This window comes from Emys orbicularis, chromosome 5 (genome assembly GCF_028017835.1).
Source record: "Emys orbicularis isolate rEmyOrb1 chromosome 5, rEmyOrb1.hap1, whole genome shotgun sequence".
NCBI classification, from domain to species: Eukaryota; Metazoa; Chordata; order Testudines; family Emydidae; genus Emys; species Emys orbicularis.
In genome coordinates this window covers 127,677,976-127,702,348 of record NC_088687.1, presented here as the reverse complement: position 1 = coordinate 127,702,348, position 24,373 = coordinate 127,677,976, and the positions used below count along the sequence as shown (strand labels likewise).

The 24,373-nt window shown below is 44.8% G+C and overlaps 1 protein-coding gene across 1 annotated transcript in view; it reads left to right on the top strand.

Moving 5' to 3' along the window:
• NSD2 (nuclear receptor binding SET domain protein 2) overlaps positions 1–24,373 on the top strand; it is a 153,338-nt gene that overhangs the window by 48,727 nt on the left and 80,238 nt on the right. The window contains exons 3-4 of the mRNA XM_065404982.1: positions 16,455–16,620; positions 23,955–24,121. Coding sequence (XP_065261054.1) covers positions 16,455–16,620; positions 23,955–24,121 — 333 coding nt within the window. The remainder of the gene's footprint in view (positions 1–16,454; positions 16,621–23,954; positions 24,122–24,373) is intronic.

The window sequence follows — 24,373 nt, the reverse complement described above, 5'->3', positions numbered from 1 at the left end:
CTCAGAGCAAGTTCAGAGCGTCCTCCTCGAAAGTAGACGGTCCTCCACTCGCTGTGCTTATTTGGTGAAGTGGTCCCGGTTTTCTAGGTGGGCGGTAGACCAGGGTGTCTCCCCTGTGACCGCCCCGATCCAGCTTATCCTAGATTACCTCCTCCACCTGAGGGCCCAGGGCCTGGCGCCCTCGCTCATCAAGGTGCACCTGGCAGCCATATCAGCCTTCCATCCACTGGTACAAGGACACACAGTGTTTTCCCATGCTATGACTGACCGGTTCCTTAAGGGTCTAGACCGTCTTTTCCTATATTCTAGACCCCCGGTTACACAGTGGGACCTAAACTTGGTGTTGGCTTGTCTCACGGGGCCCCCATTTGAACCACTGGCCACGTGTTCCTGGTCTCACCTCTCGTGGAAGGTGGCCTTCCTGGTTGCTATCACGTCGGCCAGGTGAGTCTTGGAGCTCAGGGCCCTGACTTCCGAACCGCCGTACAAGGTCTTTCATAAGGACAAGATCCAGCTCCGCCCACACCCCGCGTTCCTCCCGAAGGTGGTCTCCACCTACCACATGGGTTGGGACATTTTTCTACCAGTCCTCTGCCCCAAGCCTCACACATCCAGTGAGGAACTCCACCCCCACGCGCTCGACGTGCGGCGGGCTCTGGCTTTGTACCTTGAGCGGACTAAGCTGTTCAGAACGTCCTCGCAACTGTGTGTCGCCGTGGCTGAGCACGCGAGGGGCCAGCCAATTTCCACTCACCGGCTTTCCAATAGGATCACTTCGTGCATCTATTCCTGTTATGAGCTGGCGGGTGTTCCCCCTCCACCCACGAGTGAGGGCACACTCGACCTGGGCACAGGCCTCGTTGGCTGCCTTCGTGGCCCACGTCCCATCCAGGACATTTGTAGGGCCGCCACGTGGTCATCAGTTCACACGTTCACCTCGCACTATGCGATCGTCTCCCAAACCAGGCATGACGCCGGGTTCGGCAGGGCTGTCCTCCGTCCTGGGAACTTGTGAACTTCTACCCACCTCCAACAGATATAGGTTGGAATCACCTATTGTGGAGTACGCATGAGCAATCACTCAAAGAAGAAAAAACAGTTACCTTTTCTGTAACTGGTGTTCTTCGAGATGCGTTGCTCATGTCTATTCCACATCCCACCCTCCTTCCCTTCTGTCGGAGTTGTCTGGCAAGAAGGAATTGAGGGTGGGGGGAGCCTGCAGCTCCACTCCAGGGGTTGCGGGGGGCGCTCCCCCCTATGGATACTGCTAGGGGGAAAACTTCAGGCACCGGTGCATGTGGTGAGCACGCACACCTATTGTGAAAGAGACATGAGCAACACATCTCAAAGACCACCAGTTTCAGAAAAGGTAACTGTTTTTTCTTTCTAGGCTCACGGGTCTGCCTTTTGAGCCTATGGGCTCCTGCTCCCTCTCCCACCTGTCATGGAAGGTTGCATTCCTTGTGGCGATAACATCCGCGAGACGAGTGTTGGAACTTAAAGCCTTGACTTTGGAGCCACTCAGTACAGTGTTCTACAAGGACAAAGTTCAACTGCGATCCTATCCAGCCTTTCTGCCGAAGGTGGTGTCTTCCTTCCATGTTAACCAGGACATCTTCCTCCCAGTGTGTGTCCCAAGCCGCACATCACTGGGGAGGAAAGAAGGCTGCATGCCCTGGCCGTCAGACATGCCCTGGCATTTTACCTGGAGTGTACCAAGTCCTTCCACAGGTTGACCCAGCTCTTCATCGCGACAGCGGACAGGATGAAGGGTCTTCCGGTGTCAATGCAGAAGATTTCCAACTGGATCGTCTCCTGCATCCAGACCTGTTATGAGCTGGCATAGGTCCTGCTGCTGCCGATTGTGAGGGCCTACTCGACCCAAGCTCAGGTGTCCTTCCTGGCCCCGTTCTGATCCAGGACATTTGCAGAGCTGCGACATGGTCTTTGCTTCATACATTCATGGCCATCACTCAGCAAGCCAGAGACGACACTGGGTTCGGCAGAGCTGTGTTGCAAACTACATGTCTGTGAACTCCTACCCGTCTCCATTGGCGCTGCTTGGGAGTCACTTGATATGGAATGGAGATAGTTTCCTTTTTCCGTAACTGGTGTTCTGCGAGATATGTTGCTCATGTCCATTCCATAACCCACCCTCCTTCCCTACTGTCGGAGTTTCCGGCAAGAAGGAACTGGGTGGGGGAGCCGGCGGTGCCCTCATACTGCGGCATGTGTGCACCGCTACAGGGAGCGCCAGAGCCGGTCCCCTACAGATACCACTGAGGGAAAAACTTCTGGCACCGGTGCATGTGGCGAGCACACACACCTAATATGGACATGAGCAACACATCTCAAAGAACGCCAGTTGCAGAAACGTTAACTGTCTTTTTTCTCTTGCCACAGAGGGCAGGACAAGAGGCAATGCGTTCAAACTACTGCACAGCAGATTTAGATTAAATCTTAGGCTACGTCCTCACTACTGGGGGGGGGGGGGGTCGATTTAAGATACGCAAATTCAGCTATGCGAATAGCGTAGCTGAATTCGACGTATCGGAGCCGACTTACACCGCTGTGAGGACAACGGCAAATCGACCTCCGCGGCTCCCCCGTCGACGGTGCTTACTCCTACCTCCGCTGGTGGAGTACAAGCGTCGATTCGGGGATCGAATGTCGCATCCCGACGAGACGCGATAATTCGATCCCCGAGAGATCGATTTCTACCCGCCTATTCAGGCGGGTAGTGTAGACGTAGCCTTAGGAATAACTTCCTATCTGTAAAAACAGTAGGACAATGGAACAAATTGTGTAGGGAAGTTGTGAAATCAGAAATAACAAATCCTGCATCTTGGCAGGGGGTTAGACTAGATGACCCTGGTGGTCCCTTCTAACTGTGTGGTTTTATGAAACCAAGAAGCAATAAGTTGGGTATAATCAGATGGTCAAATTGGGAGGAAGGACATGGTAGCCTAGGTTAGTAAGTACGCAACTTGATTTTGATTGTGTTATTTTAAAACTGCGTACATTCTATTTACATTCCTTACCTATAATGTTTTAACTTCTGCATATTTCTAATTTATTTTTTTAACATAAGGCTTGTGGCGTGCCAGCAAGTTGGACCTTTATTATGTATCAAGGTCTGTGTATTCTGTGACTCTGCTAGAAACGTTGGAAATACTGCAGGAGCTTCAAAGAATTTTTTTAATGGAAGTTTTATTGAGTAAAACAATAAACACAGATATTTATATTCCGTTATTTGATATCATTCAATTTTCAGTATGTCATGGGTTCTTTTTTAGGTTTCAAAGTCGATGTGCTGTTTAATATGTTTGGGATTATTTGTACCTCATAGCTGTTTCAGGCTATCTGCAGACTTGGGAACTGATCACTGTATTAGTTTTACACTCATTTATAAAGTTTTCTTCACAGCCATGAATGCTAGAAACATGCGGGTTTTTAAAAAGTGCAAGCTTGAGGTCCTGGGGCACAATTCTATGGCAAGGGATAAATTCTGCAACAAATGCACCAGCAACAAAATTAGGCAGTGGTAAAAAACAGGGCCCTCTATCTCTCACTTTTTGAATTGCCTTTGTCTAAAACTAAACATGTTATTTATGAAAAAAGTCTCTCCTTTAAACAAAATAAAAAAATAAAAATTCTAACCTTTTATATTGTATTGTGTATCTTAAAAATGTTTAAGGAAGACTCCTCTGGCCCTGCGTTTTTGTTTTTATTTCCATCGATACAGATTTTTCATTCAGCTCAAATCTCTATCTGGTCTGATTTCCTGTGTACCACAGACCCTGCAATATTGCCCAGTATGAAGACCATAATTTATGATTGATCGAGAACTTTTCTCTTAGAAGGACCTCCAGTCTTGATTGAAAGACTGTGTGATGGAGAATCCTGACCCCTCCACCATTTTAGGAATTGGCTGGTTTTAGCGCTGCTTGGATACATAAACTGCTTTGGATACAGATGTCTTTTGTCCCCTTACTTGTTTTTGTGTGTTGTTGCCACATGATGTAACATCATATTCCCATATAATATCACAACCCTCGTGGACAAATTTGTTGATTTCTCTCCTCCTGTTTTCATCTATTTTAACAACTGTCTCTGACTTACTGGATATCCAATACCAACTCTTTTTGCCTAGTGACATTCTTTGCTGGGAGTGACTAGATTTCCTGCAGCATCTCTTATACCTAGGCATAGCCTTGTGCATTTTGTGGTCACAGAACTTACTGTTAGAATCCACTCGTTGCAGAATTGTGCTCCAGAATGTAAGTGTTCTTGTTTCGTTTTTGGTTTTTTAATTATTTCTAAGCTCTTATGGTTGGGAAGGTCCTTTCTAAGGGCTAGTCTACACTACCCGCCCGGATCAGCGGGTAGAAATCGATCTCTCGTGGATCAATTTATCGCGTCTCATCTAGATGGATAAATTGATCCCGGAATCGACACGCGTACTCCCTCCTCGTCAGGAGGAGTAAGCGCTGTCAACGGGGGAGCCATGGCAGTCAATTTGCCACCGTCCTCACAGCGGGGTAAGTTGAATAGGATACGTCTAATTCAGCTACGCTATTCGCATAGCTGAATTTGCGTATCTTAAATTGACCCTCCCCCCCCCCAGTGTAGACCTACCCTAAATGTGAATGACAAAGTAATGAAATACTGGCTTTCTGATGCTGCAATCAGCTTGAAACAATAGTTCTAAGGTGTTAACTGGCCCATTCATATAACTTATGTAGACTCTGAAACCTAATGACAATTTAGATATTAGCATTGTTAACTATGTCACTGTTCATCATTTTAGAAGAAACATTCAGACAGTATATTTATTCCACAATCCCAAACTACCTTTCATTCCTCTCTTGGTGTAAAAAAAGCTTTATTTGTCCCTTACTGGCTACTAATATGCTCAGTTTCCTCCCACTGCCACATACTCACGAGACAACTTCTGTGATAGTTTTATATATGATCGATACAAACATTTGTGATACTTCCAAAATTTAATATATATGAGCAGAATAAAATAGTCTATCAAAAGTCAAAGAAAAACTAATTTGCATTATTACTTTTCAGATTATCCAAATCTGCAGAATTTCCAGTCTCTTGCACAAGACTACTGCAGAAACCAGAAGCCCTTGCCCATAGGTTAAAGGTGCAGCTTGGCATAGATGACACATGTCCTTGTTTATGATCATTTTATAAAGTAACCTTTTCAATCCCATTGACATCCTGAAACAGAATTCTCCCTATTTGGGAGTTGGACCAGATCCAGGTTAATACAGTCAGTCGATAGTTACAGGTTGGATTCTTTACTCAACTGTAGCATTAACTACATAGCAATGTCTTCAAATTGCAAGCTGTCATGTTTCACCTTTTTTTGGGTTGAGAAAACATAGCTAGTGATGTCACACATTCTTATGGATGAACCATAAGAATGGCAGTGGTTGCTTATCAAATTTCTGAGGAGTATAAAAACCCAGGTATTTGAAATGTGAAGGGCTAGGGGAGAAGGTAATCCAAAATTAAAACTTTTACTTTTACTCTCCTACCCATTTCTTTTCCATCTTTTTTTCGTAAAGCTGGTACCCTTAAAGTATAACTTTCCACTTCAACTTAATTGTAATTATGAAGCAACTCTGTTTCTCTTAATTAAGAAAAAATCAATGAAAAGCAGCCCAACCACTTTTCAAATCAAAGGCTTCTCTTGGAGATTTATCCAGGAAGCAAGGTATATCTCTTTTGGGATCATCATACCAGCTACTGGCTATCTAAAAGTGCTGCAGGACTTGCCAGTAGTGGGACAGAAGAGGCCCAGCAGGCAGCCATCTTCTGTTCACTCCAAGCATCCTATTATCATGTGATTTCCTCGCACTTCAAGTGCTTGCACATGTCCAATCCAATGTAGGTGTATGAGAAGGTCCCTGGCTCCTGCAAAAGCTTCACGGGTTGAAGCTGTGCCCCGAGCACAGCTGCCAGATTTTTCCCCCCAGTGGTATCCATTGGATCTGCTCCAGTGCCCTCTGGTGCCAGGCACTGGTAATGCTGGTATAAAGGGCCCCGCCGGCTCTGCTCTCCTTCTGTTCCTTCTTACTGCCTGTGACAGTTGCTGGAACCTCATTGCTCAGGCAGTCCTCCTAGTGGTTGTTTCTCCGGGTTTTTAGTGTAATCAATTGTTTGTTTTAATAGTTTTTTAGAACTTAGGCAGTTTTGGATGCCCCCACGCTTAGTGGGGTTATCTGCTTCCCCAGTGCCGGGGCATGCCTCGGTTGCCGGCTTTCAAACCCTGCACCTCCTGTCTATGCCTTTGAACAACCTACACCCAAGCTGTCTCAAGTGCTTGGGGGAAGTTCATAGGAAAGACGGCTGCCAAGTCTGCAGGGACTTTAGGCCCCAGACCAAGAAGGACTAAGCTGCACAACATAAGGTCCTCCTCGTGGAGGCAGCCTTAAGACCTGCCTCAGAGCTGTGCTCGGACTCAGCACCTCAGACTTGGTGCAGAGCACTCTTCCAAAGGCTCTGGACTCTCGTCACCGCTGGTCTTCCCCGGTGTCTAAGAAGAAACGCTAAGCAGCAAGAGAAGAGCCAGTATGGACGGCAGAAAGAGACAGGGAGAGAGCAAGACCCGTGTTGGGTCGCTCTTCATCCCTGGCCACCGCATCTTCAGGTGCCTGCAACTCAGGTGCTGCAGCAAACCCCTTGGACACCTACTGGGAGCCACCTCAGAGCAGACAATGCACCAACCAGTTTGCGGTGCTGTCAACCCGTGAAGCTTTTGCAGGGGTCAGGGACCTTCTCAACCTACTGGTACTGGGGTCCCCAGAGGGTCAGGACTCAGGTGCCACTGAGCAGCAGAGTTGTATCACCCAAACCTCGACGTGTCCTGCAGCCGCCATCCAGAGGAAAACTCATGTTGTCAGTGACAGTCACCTTGGTGATCTTCTCTGGCACTGAGTGGCAAGACACTCTCTCTGCACTGCAGCTCACCATCTCCGTCCGACTCGGAAGTGGGATCATATTCTCCTCATCAACACAGCCACCTTGCTGCTCCTCAGGCCGTTCCTATTTCCCCTCCCATCCCCCCATAGCCCCGAGTTTGGAGATACCCCCCCAGGCGTTTGGCCACCAGGTGCATGGGGTCCGGCAGCCATGCAGTGGCCCTTCTGGAAACCTTGGGGGGTTTCCCCCACCTCAGGGCACCACCTGAAGGCTCTCATACTCCATTGTCTTGGAGGTTCGAGCACCACTGACATCATGCAGAGACACTCAGTACCTGGACTCTGGTACCGAGCCGCCGGAGGAAGCCCCGCAGGCTCCTGCACATGTCAGGGAATCAACAAGGACAATGCACTTGTCCTTGTTGAACCTCATCAGGTTTCTTTTGGCCCAATCCTCTAATTTGTCTAGGTCCCTCTGTATCCAATCCCTACCCTCTAGTGTATCTACCACGCCTCCTAGTTTAGTGTCATCAGCAAACTTGCTGAGAGTGCAGTCCACACCATCCTCCAGATGATTAATAAAGATATTAAACAAAACCGGCCCCAGGACCGACCCTTGGGGCACTCCGCTTGAAACCGGCTGCCAACTAGACATGGAGCCATTGATCACTACCCGTTGAGCCCGACGATCTAGCCAGCTTTCTATCCACCTTACAGTCCATTCATCCAGCCCATACTTCTTTAACTTGGCAGCAAGAATACTGTGGGAGACCGTATCAAAAGCTTTGCTAAAGTCAAGGAATAACACATCCACTGCTTTCCCCTCATCCACAGAGCCAGTTATCTCATCATAGAAGGCAATTAGGTTAGTCAGGCATGACTTCCCCTTGGTGAATCCATGCTGACTGTTCCTGATCACTTTCCTCTCCTCTAAGTGTTTCATAATTGATTCCTTGAGGACCTTCTCCATGATTTTTCCAGGGACTGAGGTGAGGCTGACTGGCCTGTAGTTCCCCGGATCCTCCTTCTTCCCTTTTTTAAAGATGGGCACTACATTAGCCTTTTTCCAGTCATCCGGGACCTCCCCCGATCGCCATGAGTTTTCAAAAATAATGGCTAATGGCTTTGCAATCTCATCCGCCAACTCCTTTAGCACCCTCGGATGCAGCGCCTCCGGCCCCATGGACTTGTGCACGTCCAGTTTTTCTAAATAGTCCCGAACCACTTCTTTCTCCACAGAGGGCTGGTCACCTTCTCCCCATATTGTGCTGCCCAGTGCTGCAGTCTGGGAGCTGACTTTGTTTGTGAAGACAGAGGCAAAAAAATCATTGAGTACATTAGCTTTTTCCACATCCTCAGTCACTAGGTTGCCTCCCTCATTCAGTAAGGGGCCCACACTTTCCTTGACTTTCTGCTTGTTGCTAACATACCTGAAGAAACCCTTCTTGTTACTCTTAACATCTCTTGCTAGCTGCAACTCCAAGTGTGATTTGGCCTTCCTGATTTCACTCCTGCATGCCTGAGCAATATTTTTATACTCCTCCCTGGTCATTTGTCCAATCTTCCACTTCTTGTAAGCTTCTTTTTTGCGTTTAAGATCAGCAAGGATTTCACTGTTTAGCCAAGCTGGTCGCCTGCCATATTTACTATTCTTTCTACACATCGGGATGGTTTGTTCCTGCAACCGCAATAAGGATTCTTTAAAATACAGCCCTGGACCCCTTTGCCCTTCATGTTATTCTCCCAGGGGATCCTGCCCATCTGTTCCCTGAGGGAGTCAAAGTCTGCTTTTCTGAAGTCCAGGGTCCGTATTCTGCTGCTCTCATTTCTTCCTTGTGTCAGGATCCTGAACTCAACCATCTCATGGTCACTGCCTCCCAGGTTCCCATCCACTTTTGCTTACCCTACTAATTCTTCCCTGTTTGTGAGCAGCAGGTCAAGAAAAGCTCTGCCCCTAGTTGGTTCCTCCAGCACTTGCACCAGGAAATTGTCCCCTACACTTTCCAAAAACTTCCTGGATTGTCTGTGCACCGCTGTATTGCTCTCCCAGCAGATATCAGGGTGATTGCAGGCCCTGGTTCTCATGGGAGACTTTAATCTAGCAACTTCTGCTAGTTGCCAGAAGAAAGCCTCGTCCACTTCATCCCCCTGGTCTGGTGGTCTATAGCAGACTCCGACCATGACATCACCCTTGTTGCTCACACTTTTCAACTTTATCCAGAGACACTCAGGTTTTTCTGCAGTTTCATACCGGAGCTCTGAGCAGTCATACTCCTCTCTTACATACAACGCAACTCCCCCACCTTTTCTGCCCTGCTTGTCCTTCCTGAACAGTTTGTATCCATCCATGATAGTACTCCAGTCATGTGAGTTATCCCACCAAGTCTCTGTTATTCCAATCGCATCATAGTTCCCTGACTGTGCCAGGACTTCCAGTTCTCCCTGCTTGTTTCCGAGGCTTCTTGCATTTGTGTATAGGCACTTAAGATAACTCATTGATCGTCCCTCTTTCTCAGTATGAGACAGGAGTCCTCCCCTCTTGCGCTCTCCTGCTTGTGCTTCCTCCCAAGATCCCATTTCCCCACTTACCTCAGGGCTTTGGTCTCCTTCCCCCACTGAACCTAGTTTAAAGTCCTCCTCACTAGGTTAGCCAGCCTGCTGGCGAAGATGTTCTTCCCTCTCTTCGTTAGGTGGAGCCCATCCCTGCCCAGCACTCCTCCTTCTTGGAACACCATCCCATGGTCGAAGAATCCAAAGCCTTCTCTCCGACACCACCTGCGTAGCCATTCGTTGACTTCCACGAGTCGATGGTCTCTACCCAGGCCTTTTCCTTGCACAGGGAGGATGGACGAGAACACCACTTGTGCCTCAAACTCCTTTATCCTTCTTCCCAGAGCCACGTAGTCTGCAGTGATCCGCTCAAGGTCATTCTTGGCAGTATCATTGGTGCCCACGTGGAGAAGCAGGAAGGGGTAGCGATCCGAGGGCTTGATGAGTCTCGGCAGTCTCTCAGTCACATCGTGTATCCTAGCTCCTGGCAAGCAGCAGACCTCTCGGTTTTCCCGGTCGGGGCGACAGATAGATGACTCAGTCCCCCTGAGGAGGGAGTCCCCGACCACCACCCCCTCCTCCTCCTCCTCTTGGGAGTGGTGGTCGTGGAACCCCCATCCCTAGGACAGTGCATCTTTTGCCTTCCAATCGGTGGAGTCTCCTTCTGCTCCCTTCCCTCAGATGGGTCATCTACTCCACTCTCCGCATTAGTACCTGTAGAGAGAACATGGAAACGATTGCTCACCTGTATCTCCATTGCTGGTACATGGATGCTCCTCTTTCTCCTTCTGGAGGTCACATGCTGCCAAACTTCATCATCATCCGTCTGTCCCTGCTGCGCCTGCTCTGAATCTTCAGAACATTGTGGCCGTAGAAGCATCTCCTGACGTCTGTCCAGGAAATCTTCATTTTCCCTTATGCAACGCAGAGTCGATACTCGTTTCTCCAGACCTCGAACCTTCTCTTCCAATATGGAGACCAGCTTGCACTTTGTACAGACAAAGTCGCTTCTGTCCTGTGGAAGAAAGACAAACATGGCACATCCTGTGCAGGTTACAACAGCTGATCGCTCACCTTCCATATCACCTTCCTCTTAAGAGCTTCCTCAGCTGTTGCAGGAACTACTCAGAGAAATCTGCAGATGAAAGCCTCAGTGAGCTCTCCCCAGGCGAACTCCCAGGCAAACTCCCTCTGTTGGCCGCTCAGCTGGTTCGCTGCTGACTGCCCTTATATACCAGTCAGGCCCACTCAAGGCCCACCTGGAACAAAGCACTCCCAATTCACACTTTTCAAACAAACAAGCAAGCAATCAAGCACACGGTCAAACTGACAAACTGTCCCAGCAACAGACACTCAGATACTCACCAACACAGCCCCCCTAATGCAGCACTTAGCGTACCTCCTCTCGGACATCTCCCAGGCAAACTCCTCATGAGGTGTGACACACTATTCAGGACCTCCGAAGGCAACTTTGAAATTCCTGGAACTCTGTGCTGGCAGGGTTAAGGAAGCAGTATAGACCACAGCACATGGGCTGTTACTTTACTCAACCAGCCAGATAAGAGCAGCAGAGGAGACTGAGCAGGGGGTTCAGGCACAGACCTCCCTCCCCCATGCTTCTTGGCAGGTCCTGCACAGTCTGGCCCCAGACATTCAGGGTCTTCGAAAAACTCATTCTCTTTCAAGTGCTTGGTCATGTCCATTCTATGACAGGTGTGCAACTTTTCTCCCAGTAGTATGCATAGGGCCAGCCCTATTGCCCCCTAGAGGCCCGTGCTCATGCGCCGGAATAAGTGGTGCCACTGACCTTGTGTCCTCTCAGTTCCTTCTTACCACTCTTGACGGTTGCTGGAACAATCTTCTTTTGTGCTTCGGCAGTTTCTTCCAGTGATTTTTCCGAACTCTTGTTGTAAATAGTTGGTAGTTTTAGTAGTGTGTGTTAGTTAGTCCCCTTTCGGGTCTTTGTTCCCAGGGCGGGGCATGCCCCGATCTCTGGGCTTCGAAGCCATGTGCGTCATGCACGAAACCTATGCCCATGAGTGATCACCACTCTTGTCTAAAGTGCTTGGGATGGACATGTGCAACAAATCTGAAAGAACAACACTTACAGAAAGGTTAGCAACTTTTATCCTATCCCAAAACAGAAGAGAAGTTTCTTCTGCTGTCTTCTTCCCTCCTCCTCCAAGGGAGGCATCTAAGCATTTTTCTCCTGTACGAAAAGCCAGTAACATCTTTCTCAGGTGCTCCTTTTCTGCTCCACTCAAATAATTGGCAGAAAATTATTGATGAAGATGAGCAGGGCAGTAAATTGTGCCTTTCCTGTCAGCTACAGGAGAACCTATGGTACTTGCCCTGATACTTGGGGGGGGGTGGGAAAGGGAGGAGATGATCGGATCCCAGAGTGATGTGTTAACTTTGCTCTTCTCAAAGGCAAAACAACGACACCAATCTGGGGAGAAGGATATCTCTGGTAGTCTCTCACTCTACACAGGTCCTTCTCCTTAGCCATCTCCTTAGCAATACAGGGAGTACACACTGCTCAAATTTAAGCTGCTCCTGCTTCAGTTGCTAATGTGCTGGCTGTATGCCTGTAAGAAATTAGATGGTACGTTTGTGTCAAAGTAATTGAATTAATTTTCCCATACAAATTAAATCATTTGGAAATAAAGATTTTTACCTTTATTTTATTTTGTGCCTTTTTTCCCCTCTAATGTGCTTTTAAAAAAACAAAAGCAACTTTGTCACTCTTCAGTTCTTTGTCAATATACTACCAATTTAAAAAACAGATTTTTGTTTGAGGAAAAACAGCTCAACTAAAATGTGAACTTCATGTATCCTTATCTCTTATATCAGAACACCAGGATTGCACAGATGTCAAGAATTTCACCTTGGTCGCAATAGGAATGTTCATTATTTTCAGGACAGCCCTTTAAATATAGCCCTGTAACCATCTGAATGCCCAGGCTAACTAAAATTGCATTAAACTGGAATTATTAGGATGGAAATGCGTTAAAGACGGCTTGTGCCAATAGTGTATATTGTGTCTTAGGAGGTCTTGTAGAATTGCTGTTAATAAATATTACTCTGCTATGCTTTCACACTGTCTTTCTACTGATGTGATGATCAAGAAAAGTCCTGGAGTGTTAGTTAAATTTGTTTTAAAAAACTACAATGAGCTATACAGATCATTCTTAAAGATACCATTACAGGATTTTCACTCTTGGGTCTTGTGCCTTCAATCAGACTTATGCAAGAACTCTTGGAACTTCTTTTGGACCTTTGAGGCACCTATACGTTTTTTGTGGACTGGTCTACTCCTCACCTTCACCCAGCCCCCTGACCATGCTCCAATTAGAAGTGCTTCCAGAGGCTTCAGAATATTCTAGCCAGTTCTTTTTCCTTTCTGTAGTCAGTGAAGCAGCTCTCTGTAAGAGCTGCCCAACAATAGCAGCTCTGGCGCTTGTTGCTCACTGCTGTTTAGGTGGACACCAGGTATCCTTTATCTATTTCCCTGGGCTATATCTATGGGCTGCTCAATACTCTAAGGCTAGGGCCGTGTTTATACTGTGGGGATTGTAGTGGCATAGCTACAGTGCTGTAGCTAGTCCAGATATTGTACACACAGCCTACAGTGATGGAAGGGGTTTTCCATTGCTGTAGGAACACCACCTCCCCAAGCAGTAGTAACTAGGTTTACGGAAGCATTCTTCCATTGACCTAGCTGTGTCTACACTGGAGGTTAGGTTGACATAGTTACAGCACTCAGGAATGTGGATTTTTCACACATCTAAGCACAATAACTGTTGACCTAAATTTTTGGTATAGATCAGGCCACAGAATCCTGTGCATGTAGTGCTTTTTAAAGAAGGGCAAACTAACTACCTTGTAATTTTACTACAGAGATACCCCCTACAATTCTCAAAAGCACATTGTTCTGTTTTAAAAAATCATTAGTAGGGCCCTACCAAATTCACGGCCACGAAAAACGTGTCACTGACCATGAAATCTGGTCTTTTTTGTGGCTTTTACCCTATTCTATACAGATTTTACAGGGGGGAGACCAGCATTTCTCAAATTGGGGGTTCTGACCCAAAAGGGAGTTGCAGGGGGATCACAAGGTTATTGTAGGGGGGTCATGGTATTGCCACCCTTACTTCTGCACTGCCTTTAGAGCTGGGCAGCCAGAGAGTGGCGGTTCCTGCCTGAGGGCCCAGCTCTGCAGGCAGCAGCGCAGAAGTAAGGATTGCAATACCATACTATGCCATTGTAGCTTCTGCGCTTCTGGTGATGGTGGCTCTGCCTTCAGAGCTGGGCTCCTGGCCAGCAGCTGCTGCTCTCCAGCTGCCCAGCTCTGAAGGCAGCACCACCACTAACAGCAGTGCAGAAGTAAGGGTAGCAGTACCACAACACCTCCTACAATAACCTTGCGACCCCCCACAACTCCTTTTTGGGTGAGGACCCCTACAATTACAACACTGTGAAATTTCAGATTTAAATAGCTGAAATTGTGAAATTTACTATTTTTAAATTCCTATGTGAAATTGACCAAATAAACTGTGAATTTGGTAGGGCCCTAATTATTAGGCACTTGCGTCATTTTTGCAAATGGGTGTTAGGTTTGTAAATCAGTTGCTTTTGAGAATTGTATCTGTTATCTTTCAGGATTGTTATCCATTCACTTACTTTCAAATGTTGAAATTATGTATTCTGGGTATTAACTCTTTCCAGCACGTTCTTTGGAATTTTGTACACATGTGGCTTTGATATAATTTTTCATGTTGTATTTAACTGCTAGGGAGAGCTTTTTATTTCTCACTTTTGAAAAATATCTGCTGGAATGTTCCAGGTCTTCTGAGATTTCTGGAGTTGAAGCATCCTCAGTGGGAGGGAACACTTGGGGCCATCTTACAGGCCAAAAAGCTTGAGAGCAATGGGAACACAATTCTTACTGGAGGTATGGATCCAAGAGAGTTAGTCCTGAGATCTTCAGAAAAGCTTAATTAGAAGATGAGGAGCTATCCCGTTAATCACAAGAAGGGCTCCCCTCCTCGCAACCCTGGAAAGCTTTTCAAAAATAATAAGCTTTAGGCATTATTTCACAACTAGAAATAACTTTTTAAATATTGATTTTTTTTTAAAGTACCATAATCTAAAATCATTATGGTGTAGCTAAGGTTTGTTGTTGTTTGTGTTTAGGAAATCATGTCTTAGTCATAGATTTTTAAAGCCAGAAGGTACTATCCTCATCTGACCGTCTATGAATATCCTGACGTAGTACTACATCTCAAAACACTTGGCTTCTTAATTCAATTTTAAACACTCTAGATACTTCACAATGTCATCTCTTCTCTCCCTTTTTGCTCAATTCTACAATCTAAAAGCCTAGAGCCTAGATATGTTGGTCCACCTTCTGAATGTTGGAATGGTGCTACAAAAGGCTAATGATGTCACATTTTTCATAATTAAATAGTAACAGACCACTGGAAATGTGAATCAAAATGTAGCGTTTCTTTAAACATAGCTTTAATTACTTCTAATGCTAGATTTTAAAATGTGCAATAGATCTACACGCCTGTTGATATTGAATACAGGCAAATGTATTATGGATAAAGTGAAAGTTAGACACAGTAGAAATAAAACATGTAATGGCTTATGCTGGCGTGTGAATAAATCTTTGTCTTTATTATAACTCAGCTATACTATGATATGGCAAACCTGTTAGTATGTGTGTCATATAGTTACAGGGGGGAAATTGTTTTTAGTTTATTCTAAATGCTTTGCAGTTAACTTGCCAAAGAGCCTTAAACCAAAAGTACTTATGCTTTCCTCATATTATTTAAAATAAATAGCTTTGGGAGGGACCTGCTAAAATTCAAAAGATTTTACTTCTACCGTTGAAAGCATTTAAAAAAAAAAAGTGACTAGCAAAAAGGAGAAAAACCTCTAGCCTTTTGCTGTATTTTGATGTTCTGACATATGAAGAAATATATGAGAATTCTTTTTCCTTTTGCTTAGAAATGTAGGTCCTATGTCGGCTGGAAGAATCTACAGTAGTTTTTTTTTTTTTTTTTAAACTTCATTTAACATGCTTGTCTTAATATTTACTAAACTTTAGTGAACAACATTTTATACAAAGAAAGACTGTTTAAGATTTCATGTCCTGTACTCTTCAGTGAAGGTGTTAGAGCTCACAGTGAACATCCCTAGGTATATTTACATTGACGCCTGGAGCAAGCTTCCCAGCCCGGGTAGACAATCTGACACTAGGGCAGCTCAAGCTAGCATGCTAAAAACAGTAGTATGGATGTTATGGCTCTGGTGGAGACTCCGGCTAGCCACCTTAGCTCAAACCCCGGGGACTGGGTGGGCTTGAGAGCCTGAGCTACTGCCCAAGCCACAATATCCACACTGCTATTTTTAGCATGCTAGCTCTAGCTGAACTAGCACAAGTCTATCTATTTGGGCTGGGAGGTTTGCTCCTAGCTGCAGGGTAGACATAGTCCTTGAGACGTCCCAGAGGTCATCCACTAAAACCAGGAAAGAACAAATTTGACATTACTGATATTTCAAAGGTTTAAAAAAAAAAAATCTAACAACCAACCAAAGTTCATATTTTATTATATACAGAAAGGAAGAAAGAGAAACAAACAAAAGAGCAAACAACAATTAAAAAAAAATCCTTTTTCAGTCCCCTTTCTAATACATGTGAAATACTATCCATTTACTAGTCTTTTAGGCAAACATAATTGCTTTCTCTTCTGCCTTGCTATTTTTTTTGTCACAACCCACTGCTATCACCCCAATCTGCCTCTTTTACACACACAAAAATTACTTCAAAGATATACTTTATAAGCTGTGTTAGTTGATTAATTAGTATTTCTTATGTGTATACTATTAATTAATCAAGGTACAGTTTTGAAGGGGGAAATATGGTAACACAGTGTATGTTTTCTTTTTTAAAAGACTCCTGCTAAGAAAGATTCAACTCCAAGTACTGTGAAAGAAGACAAAATCCATGTGTTGAAGTACAATATAGGGGATTTAGTGTGGTCTAAAGTGTCTGGTTACCCCTGGTGGCCATGCATGGTTTCAGCTGATCCTCTTCTTCATTCCTACACTAAACTAAAAGGTATGTCTTCATTGCTGCACACATCTTCATGGACATAGAGACATTAAATTCTGGAAGTTTCATTCAGATAAATTGATAAACCAAAATCCTTTGTGCTTCAGCACTTGTCTATGCTGCTTGTCAATTACCTTTTACTAGCTTACATCAGGTTGCATTGGAAAGAAGTGGTGTTCTGGGGAAGCTTAATTTAAATGGAAATTGGAAAAATAGGTTAGGGAATATGAAGGTAAAACCTTTGATAATGAATTAATAGAAACAAAAGACTGAAGTAGGAGAGAGAATTCACAGTATAGTTCCTTAAAGTTTGAAACTTGTTTTCAATATTTTAATGTTTCTGTTTTCAGTTAAATCAAAGAGAAGTTACAACTCCCTATGTTACATCAACAGTGAACAGGATAAATTCTTTAGTGTCAGTATAATTACTTGTGTTGCTGCTCTTAATCAGGGCAGGAACATAGCTAAGGCCTTGCCTTGTAGCTTTTCTTATCAAACAATCTTCCTTTCCCCAGTGAAGCAATAAAGGAAATCCTGTCTGCTTGCTAGGAGGATAGAGTGGCGGGTTTGTCTCTTCCCTTACATTTTTCATTATAGAGTGACCAGTTTGGGCTCCTCTCTAAAATCCAGACAGTTTTATCAATCTCAAAATGGGTTGAAGTTTAAAAAAAAAATTCTATGGAATTCAAAATGAATTGGACAACAAGTTTCAGAATGTCACAAAAACTGTAGGGTTCAACAGAGTTTGAAAAAATTCTAACTTTTGCTACTGTTCAGCAAGTTATGGAAAGGAGGAGAGAGAACCTAGTTTACTATGCTTCCCAGGCTGAGATCTGGTGTCCAGGACCAATTTTTAGTTGATTACAATATATTTGAAAAGTATTCAAGTCTCAGTAGAAACATTTCTATAGGTCATAAGTTTTCGCAAGATTATATAGGATAACCGCTGAGGGAAGATTTAAAAAATTGGGTTTGTTTAGTCTGGAGAAGAAGACTGAGAGGAGACATACGTTTTCAAGTACATAAAAGGTTGTTACAAGGAGAAGGGCGAAAAATTGTTCTCGTTAACCTTTGAGGATAGGATAAGAAGCAGTGGGCTTAAATTGCAGCAAGGGCGGTTTAGGCTGGACATTAGGAAAAACTTCCTGTCAGGGTAGATAAGCGCTGGAATAAATTGCTTAGGGAGGTTGTGGAATTTCCATCACTGGAGGTTTTTAAGAGCAGGTTAGACAAACACCTGTCAGGGATGGGCTAGATAATACTTAGTCCTGCCATGAGTGCAGGGGACTGGACTAGATGACCCCTCGAGGTCCCTTCCAGTCCTATCTGTGATGTCAAATGGCTGCTGGAGGCCTATATTTTACATTATTGGAGGGAGGGGGGAATAGCCCTTTTTCTTGCACAAAGAGATTTCAAATTTAAACTGAGAACTAAGATGTCTTGCCAGTAAAGAAGGAAAATTCTTTACGTATGTTTTCAGCATGAATCTCAGATTCCACTGTAGGTGTGCATACACCTGAGATCAAAATCTTTTGAATAGCAGTTTCTGTCGGGGTGCATATGTCCTGTGCTACCTCATGCTTCTGGGTAAGAGCATAAAAAGCAGAGTGATCACAAACTTCCTTCTTACCACCCAGGCAGTGAGGAAGAACACAATGAGTGCCTGACCTGCTACTCTTTTTAGAGACTTGAACTTGATTTTATCTACTGCGGAAGAACTTTACCTTCACATTTCCATTTGCTTTTTCCTTCAATTGGACAAGTCAGTCCCCTCTGTATACATTCTTATAGCAGAGCCAGGTGCTTTGCGCCAACTACCACACTTTGTGGTGGATTCTAAGTCCTAAGAGTTCAAACCCTTCCTTTTTGCAAAGGACTGATTCCTTGAAGGATGAACATAGCTGATATCTCTTCTACCTGGGAGAGAGCCACATGCCAGATATGTGGTCTGTGCACAAGTCCTTGTCCACGAGGATCTGCAAATCCAGGGGATGTTCATGGTACACCTGTTAGCAATCAAAGTGAGGCTGAAAAAAACAGCATCAGCCAGCACTCCCTCAAGCAGGCACCACACTCTAGGTTCAGTCAGTGAAAAAGCTAAGAGTACAGTGACAAAGCCAGATATGGCAATAAAGTCAGCACTAGTGCCTCATGAAAAGGTGACTTGGTGAGACAGAGCCAGATGGAGCCTCAACATAGCTCCAGACAAGGACAGTCCCAGGAGGAGGACTTGAAACAAAACTCTTCCTATGTCCTCCACAAAAACTGGAGGAGCATGTGAGGTACAAAAATAGGTACTGACCTTAATTCCCCATGACTGTGCCCTGCAGAGGGCTGTGTTACTTCCTGGAGAACTCAGTGTCCCCTGTGGAGACATCTTTTGCACTGAAGTGATGATTGGCACTGGAAATATATCACCATATGAGACAGCTGTTTGAAGAAGAGATCTATTCCTCTTGTTGAGCCACTCCTTTTCTCCAATTTCTAGTAGAGCTCCCTCTCCCACCTTTGAAGAGAGTCACTAGGGAGCACAGAAGGCTGCCCTAACTGAGACATCCACCCATGAATGGCATTGGGCCAGCCAGCCTCAACCAGGCCAGTATTCCTATATTGGTTATATTGGCCTTACTTTTGTTGCAAGTGTCTAGGAGCAAGATCCTGTTCACAGGCACCCAGAAAGATGAGGCAGTACCATTCCCTAGTGGCATCATTGGCTATACCACCAACACTGGAGCCAGACAATAGCTTCTGCAAACATGAGGCAAATGGAAGGACAATGGCAACTTCCATCTCTACCCAAGGAGTCATCCTCATCATGAGACGAGGCATTGGCACTAGTCTTCATGCCAGCAACTGACAACTTTAAAGCATTCCAGGACCTCCTGTCCCACACTGAGAATATCATAGATGTTGAAGCAACAATCATATAGAAGTCCCGTTGTTTTTTGATGTCTCAAGCTCTACAGCTCTGACCAGGATCTCCTTTCTTATCAACAATGTGTTCTTTGAGCTGGGTAAAGGACTGTGGCAACCCCCTGCCATTCTTCCTCCCACTTCCAAATGAGTGGAGAAGAGATACCTGGTGCCTCCAAAGGACTTTGAGAACTTATGCACCTATCCAAATTGAGGGTTGCTGGCTGTGTTGTCACTGCAGGGAAATTCCAAGTCCACCAACGGCATAGGTAAGGACAGTGATCTTAAGAAGCTGGTCTTATTTGGATGCAAAGCACATTCCTTGCCATATGCAGCTCCAGGCTGTGAACTATCAGGATATGTTTGCAAAATAATCCTTTCTCATCTGGGAGAGGGTCATCCACTCCCTGTCAAAACTCCTGCAGGAAAGGAAAGTTATCAGAGAGGTCCAGATTGTTGCTAGAACATCTTTGCAGACAATTATGGACACATTTGGCACAGCTACAAGATTGATGGCCATGGCTGTCAAAATGAGCCGGGGCTCGTGGCTTCTGGCATACCATGCAAGGTAGAAGCCACAGTAGAGGATCGGCCCTTTGATGGTATGGAGCTCTTTAGCCAAAGAACAGAGGACACTATGGTACTCCCATGGTTGACAGCCAGACTACCCACAAAAGAAAAGGTCCAAATACTCCACGTGATTAACCCAACACCATTTGAGAGGAGCATCAAGAGTCACATGTGCCAATCCAGAGCGTGTTTCCACCTTCATGAACCACCTTGCCCCTTTCCACAGGACCTGGGTGACCATCACAGCCAACAAATGGGTAGTAGACGTCATTGACCAAGGCTACCATGTCAGTTTCTACTCCTTACCCTTTCCACTCCCATCATTTTTCGGTAACTCTTCTCATGAGAGCCTGTTATAAACAGAAGTGGCACCTCCTTTATCTAGGAGCCATAGAAGAGATACTTACAGAGTAGAAAGGAAGTGGCTGCTTCTCCTGGTATTTCCTTATCCTGAAGAAGAAAAGGGGTCTTTATCCTATCCTAGATCTGAGAAGGCTGAACAATTCATATGCTTCTTCAGATTCAAGACTGGTTCATGGCTTTCGGCTTGCAGGATGTGTACTTCCACACAGCCATCAACCTGGTCCACAGGAAGTTACTAAGATTCACAGTGATGAATTCACATTAATCATTACCAGTAGTCTCCATGGCACTGAGAGTTTTCACAACGTGCCCATGGATAGTAGCAGCCTATCTGTGAAGAAGAGCATTCATATCTACCCCTGCCTGGACAATTGGCTGATCAAAGGTGTATCTGAACAGGAGACAATGGCAAGCTTGAAATATGCCCTTTTCCTTTAACAGCTAGATCTTCTGCTGAACTACAAAAATCATCTCTTAGCTCATCACTAAGAATAAGATTGTCACGGAAGTCACCGATTCCGTGACTTTGAGACCTCCATGACATTTTCCGCTTCAGCCCTGGGGTGACTGGGCTGGAGCTGTCAGCTGGCGGGCTCTCAGAGCCCTTTGGTGATGGGGAACCTGGAGCCTCCCCCTTCCCTTGCAGCGGGGCTTGAGCTGTCATCTCACCCGCTCCTGCAGGCATCCATGAATTTTTGTTTATTGCCCATGTCCATGACTTGTACTAAAAATAACCATGACAAAATCTTACCCCTATTCATCACAAATGATAGTTCATAGGAGTCTTCAACTGCACATCAGTGAGAGCATAGCTTCCCAAGACAGGTTCTTGTTAATGCAATCTCTATTAATTGGGATAGATAAACCCAAGTATGATGGTGCAGATGCATCTGGGGCTGTTTGGGCCATATGTCAGTGTGTATGCCACTTGCCAGGCTTCATCCTGTGACTCTGGCTCATATCACGTCCGTACTCTGAAACACTGTATATGAGCAAAAACGTCATGGTTCCCTCTTCCCATCATCACAGAACTGAGGTAGTAGCAGGAACCCAAGAACATACATGGAGGAGTGCCAGTGTTGGTTCCCTTCCTTATAGTGCTAATCACGGCTATGTCAGGGACAAGTTGGGGAGCCCACTTGGACTACCTATGAATGCAAAGGACCTGGCCCACAGAGGACATGAAGCTTTCTTTAAAGGCCCTGAAGCTCAAGGCCATCAGGCTAGCTTGCATAGCCATACTACCTGTTCTCCCGAACTCCGCAGTGGAGATACTGGTGGCTAATGTGTCCACAATGCACTATATAAATAAGGAGCTGCATGCTTTTCTTCATTCTTTTGGTCTGGAAGATATTGAGCTCTGGTCATGCTGCCACTGAAATGGGATAACGCTTATGGCTCTTCACCTCTCACAAGATAGCAGCAACTTGGTAGACTTTGTGAGCAGGCAGCCAGTTACCAATCAGGAGTGGTCACCACAGATGTCTATCATTGGAACAAATATTCCTTCAGTGGAAAACTTCCAGGGTAGACGTGTATGTCACCAACAACAATACCAAATGTCAGAACTCTTGTTCCAGAGGGAGCATGAGCCTGGATTTGTTACTGGACTCCTTCTTTCTCAATGGTCCCAAGGCTTCCTTATGCCTTTCCACTGATTCCTCTGCTTCTCAGTATGATATTCTAGATTAAGTGAGACAGATCAGCCTCATGACTCCTTACTGGCCATGGCAGTTTTGGTAGATGGATCTGGTATGTGTGTCCATCGAACGGTCCATATAGCTTCCAGACTCCCCACATCTGATTTCACAACACTGCTGCTAGATACACCAGCCAGACCTCAAATCACAGCACAGGTGTTGGTTGGTTAAGTACCAGGGACAGAGACTGTGCCCTATCAATCCAGGAAATCCTGATACAGAGCAGGAAGTAATCAACCAGAAAGACTTACTTATCAAAATAGGATTCAAGTATCAGAGGGGTAGCCGTGTTAGTCTGGATCTGTAAAAGCAGCAAAGAGTCCTGTGGCACCTTATAGACTAACAGACGTATTGCAGCATGAGCTTTCGTGGGTGAATAACCACTTCGTCGGATGCATGCACTTCGTCTTTGCTGCCAAAATAGGATTGATTCTCAATATGGACAGCCCAGCAGAGGCTGGCCCCAGTGTAGGCATCTGTACTGAAGATCCTCAACTACTTATTGCATTTAAAGAGCTGGCTTTTCATTTAGTTTGATTAAGATCTATCTTGTAATAATGTGTTTGCCATCGCTTAGTGCAGTCTTTTCCAATCATTTCCAGTGGTGTCCAAGTTTCTGAAAGGGCTCTTCCATACTTACCCATCAGTTAGAGAAGCTACTTCTGTCTGGGATCTCAGTATAGTTCTCCTGAGGCTCCTGGAGCCTCTCTTTGAGGATCTTTCAGAACGCTTCATCATCTTACTCTGAAGGCAGTCTCCTAGTAGCCATCCTGTTGGACAGAAGAGCGAGCGAACTATAGCAATTTGTTTGATTCTCTTTACACAACAGTCCATAGAGATAAAGCAATACTGAAACTTCACCCAAAATTCATCCCCAAGTTGGTCTTGGAATTTATCTGAATCATTGTTTACCTGTCTTCTTCCCAAAGCCTGCAAACTTAACTTCAGTTGAACAAAAGATTTGTGTGGCATCTGGGTGAAGGGAGAAACTTTCTATCCAATCCAATAACCCAGCTTTTTTTCTCTAGTTAAATTTATACTACTTTATTTATTTATTTTTAAACAAAACATTTTATTGTGGAAGGCAAAAGAGAGAGCCTTTCCAGCCTCTGTTTAGATCCTCTAAATTAATCTTAAAGTTAACACCTGGTTTATAACAGAAGAAACTGATTTTTAACCCACTTATCTGGCACCCAAGTATGCGTGTCATACCTCTGGTTTTGAAGAGATCACCAAGTGCTATTCATTCAGTTACCATGTGACCAATTTACCCTTAATGTGTGTAGATAGGTCAGCTCTCTGTTCTAAGTCTCCTCTGTGTTTGAGTGCCTCAGAAACATTAATTTAACCTCCCAGTATTGTTGTAGATGAGAAACTGGGATACAGAGACCAGCTGATTTGTCCAAGGTTACACAAGGAGTCTTTAGGAGAGCTGGGAATAGAATCTTGATCTTTTGAGTTCCACTTCGGTGTCTTAAGCATAAGACCAACATTCCTCTTTCCAAAATAAACGGACAGCACAATGATCATATTGCTGTTCTGCCTGCATCTGTGGGTTCTCTTTGGATTAACATTGCAATTGGAGTCATTCCTTTTACATGAAGCTTCATAGATTAGTTTACTGAGAAATGTCAATCTATTAATCAGATTTTAGAATGAAAACTGGACAAACTGTATTTGTCATTGCTCTACATACTGCAATTTACTGAAGGATTTCAAAGTGTGAACGTATTATAAAATGCTAAAACCAAAACCAACCCAGTAACTTGTATAAACTTACTGTTAAATTTTCAGGACAAAAAAAGAGTTTTCGTCAGTATCATGTACAGTTTTTTGGCGATGCCCCAGAACGAGCTTGGATATTTGAGAAGAGCCTTGTGTCATTCAAAGGAGAAGAACAGTTTGAACAATTATGCCAGGAAAGTGCAAAACAAGCCCTCATTAAAGCTGAGAAAATAAAGGTAAGAGACTACAACACCTCCCCCCCACACCACACACTTTTTTTCAGGCTTTTTACATTGTTATAGAAATGTCATCTGATACCTAACCATTGGAGAGAAACAATCTAGAAAGCTTTCATGACTGCTTGTTTTATAGCATCTTCTAGTTTTGCATTTCACATTTAAAAACACAGAATAAATGATGGCTCAGTGAATGCTCATTACTTTTTGCAAATTGGCAAATGTCACTGATTCACGCACAGAAAGATTTAT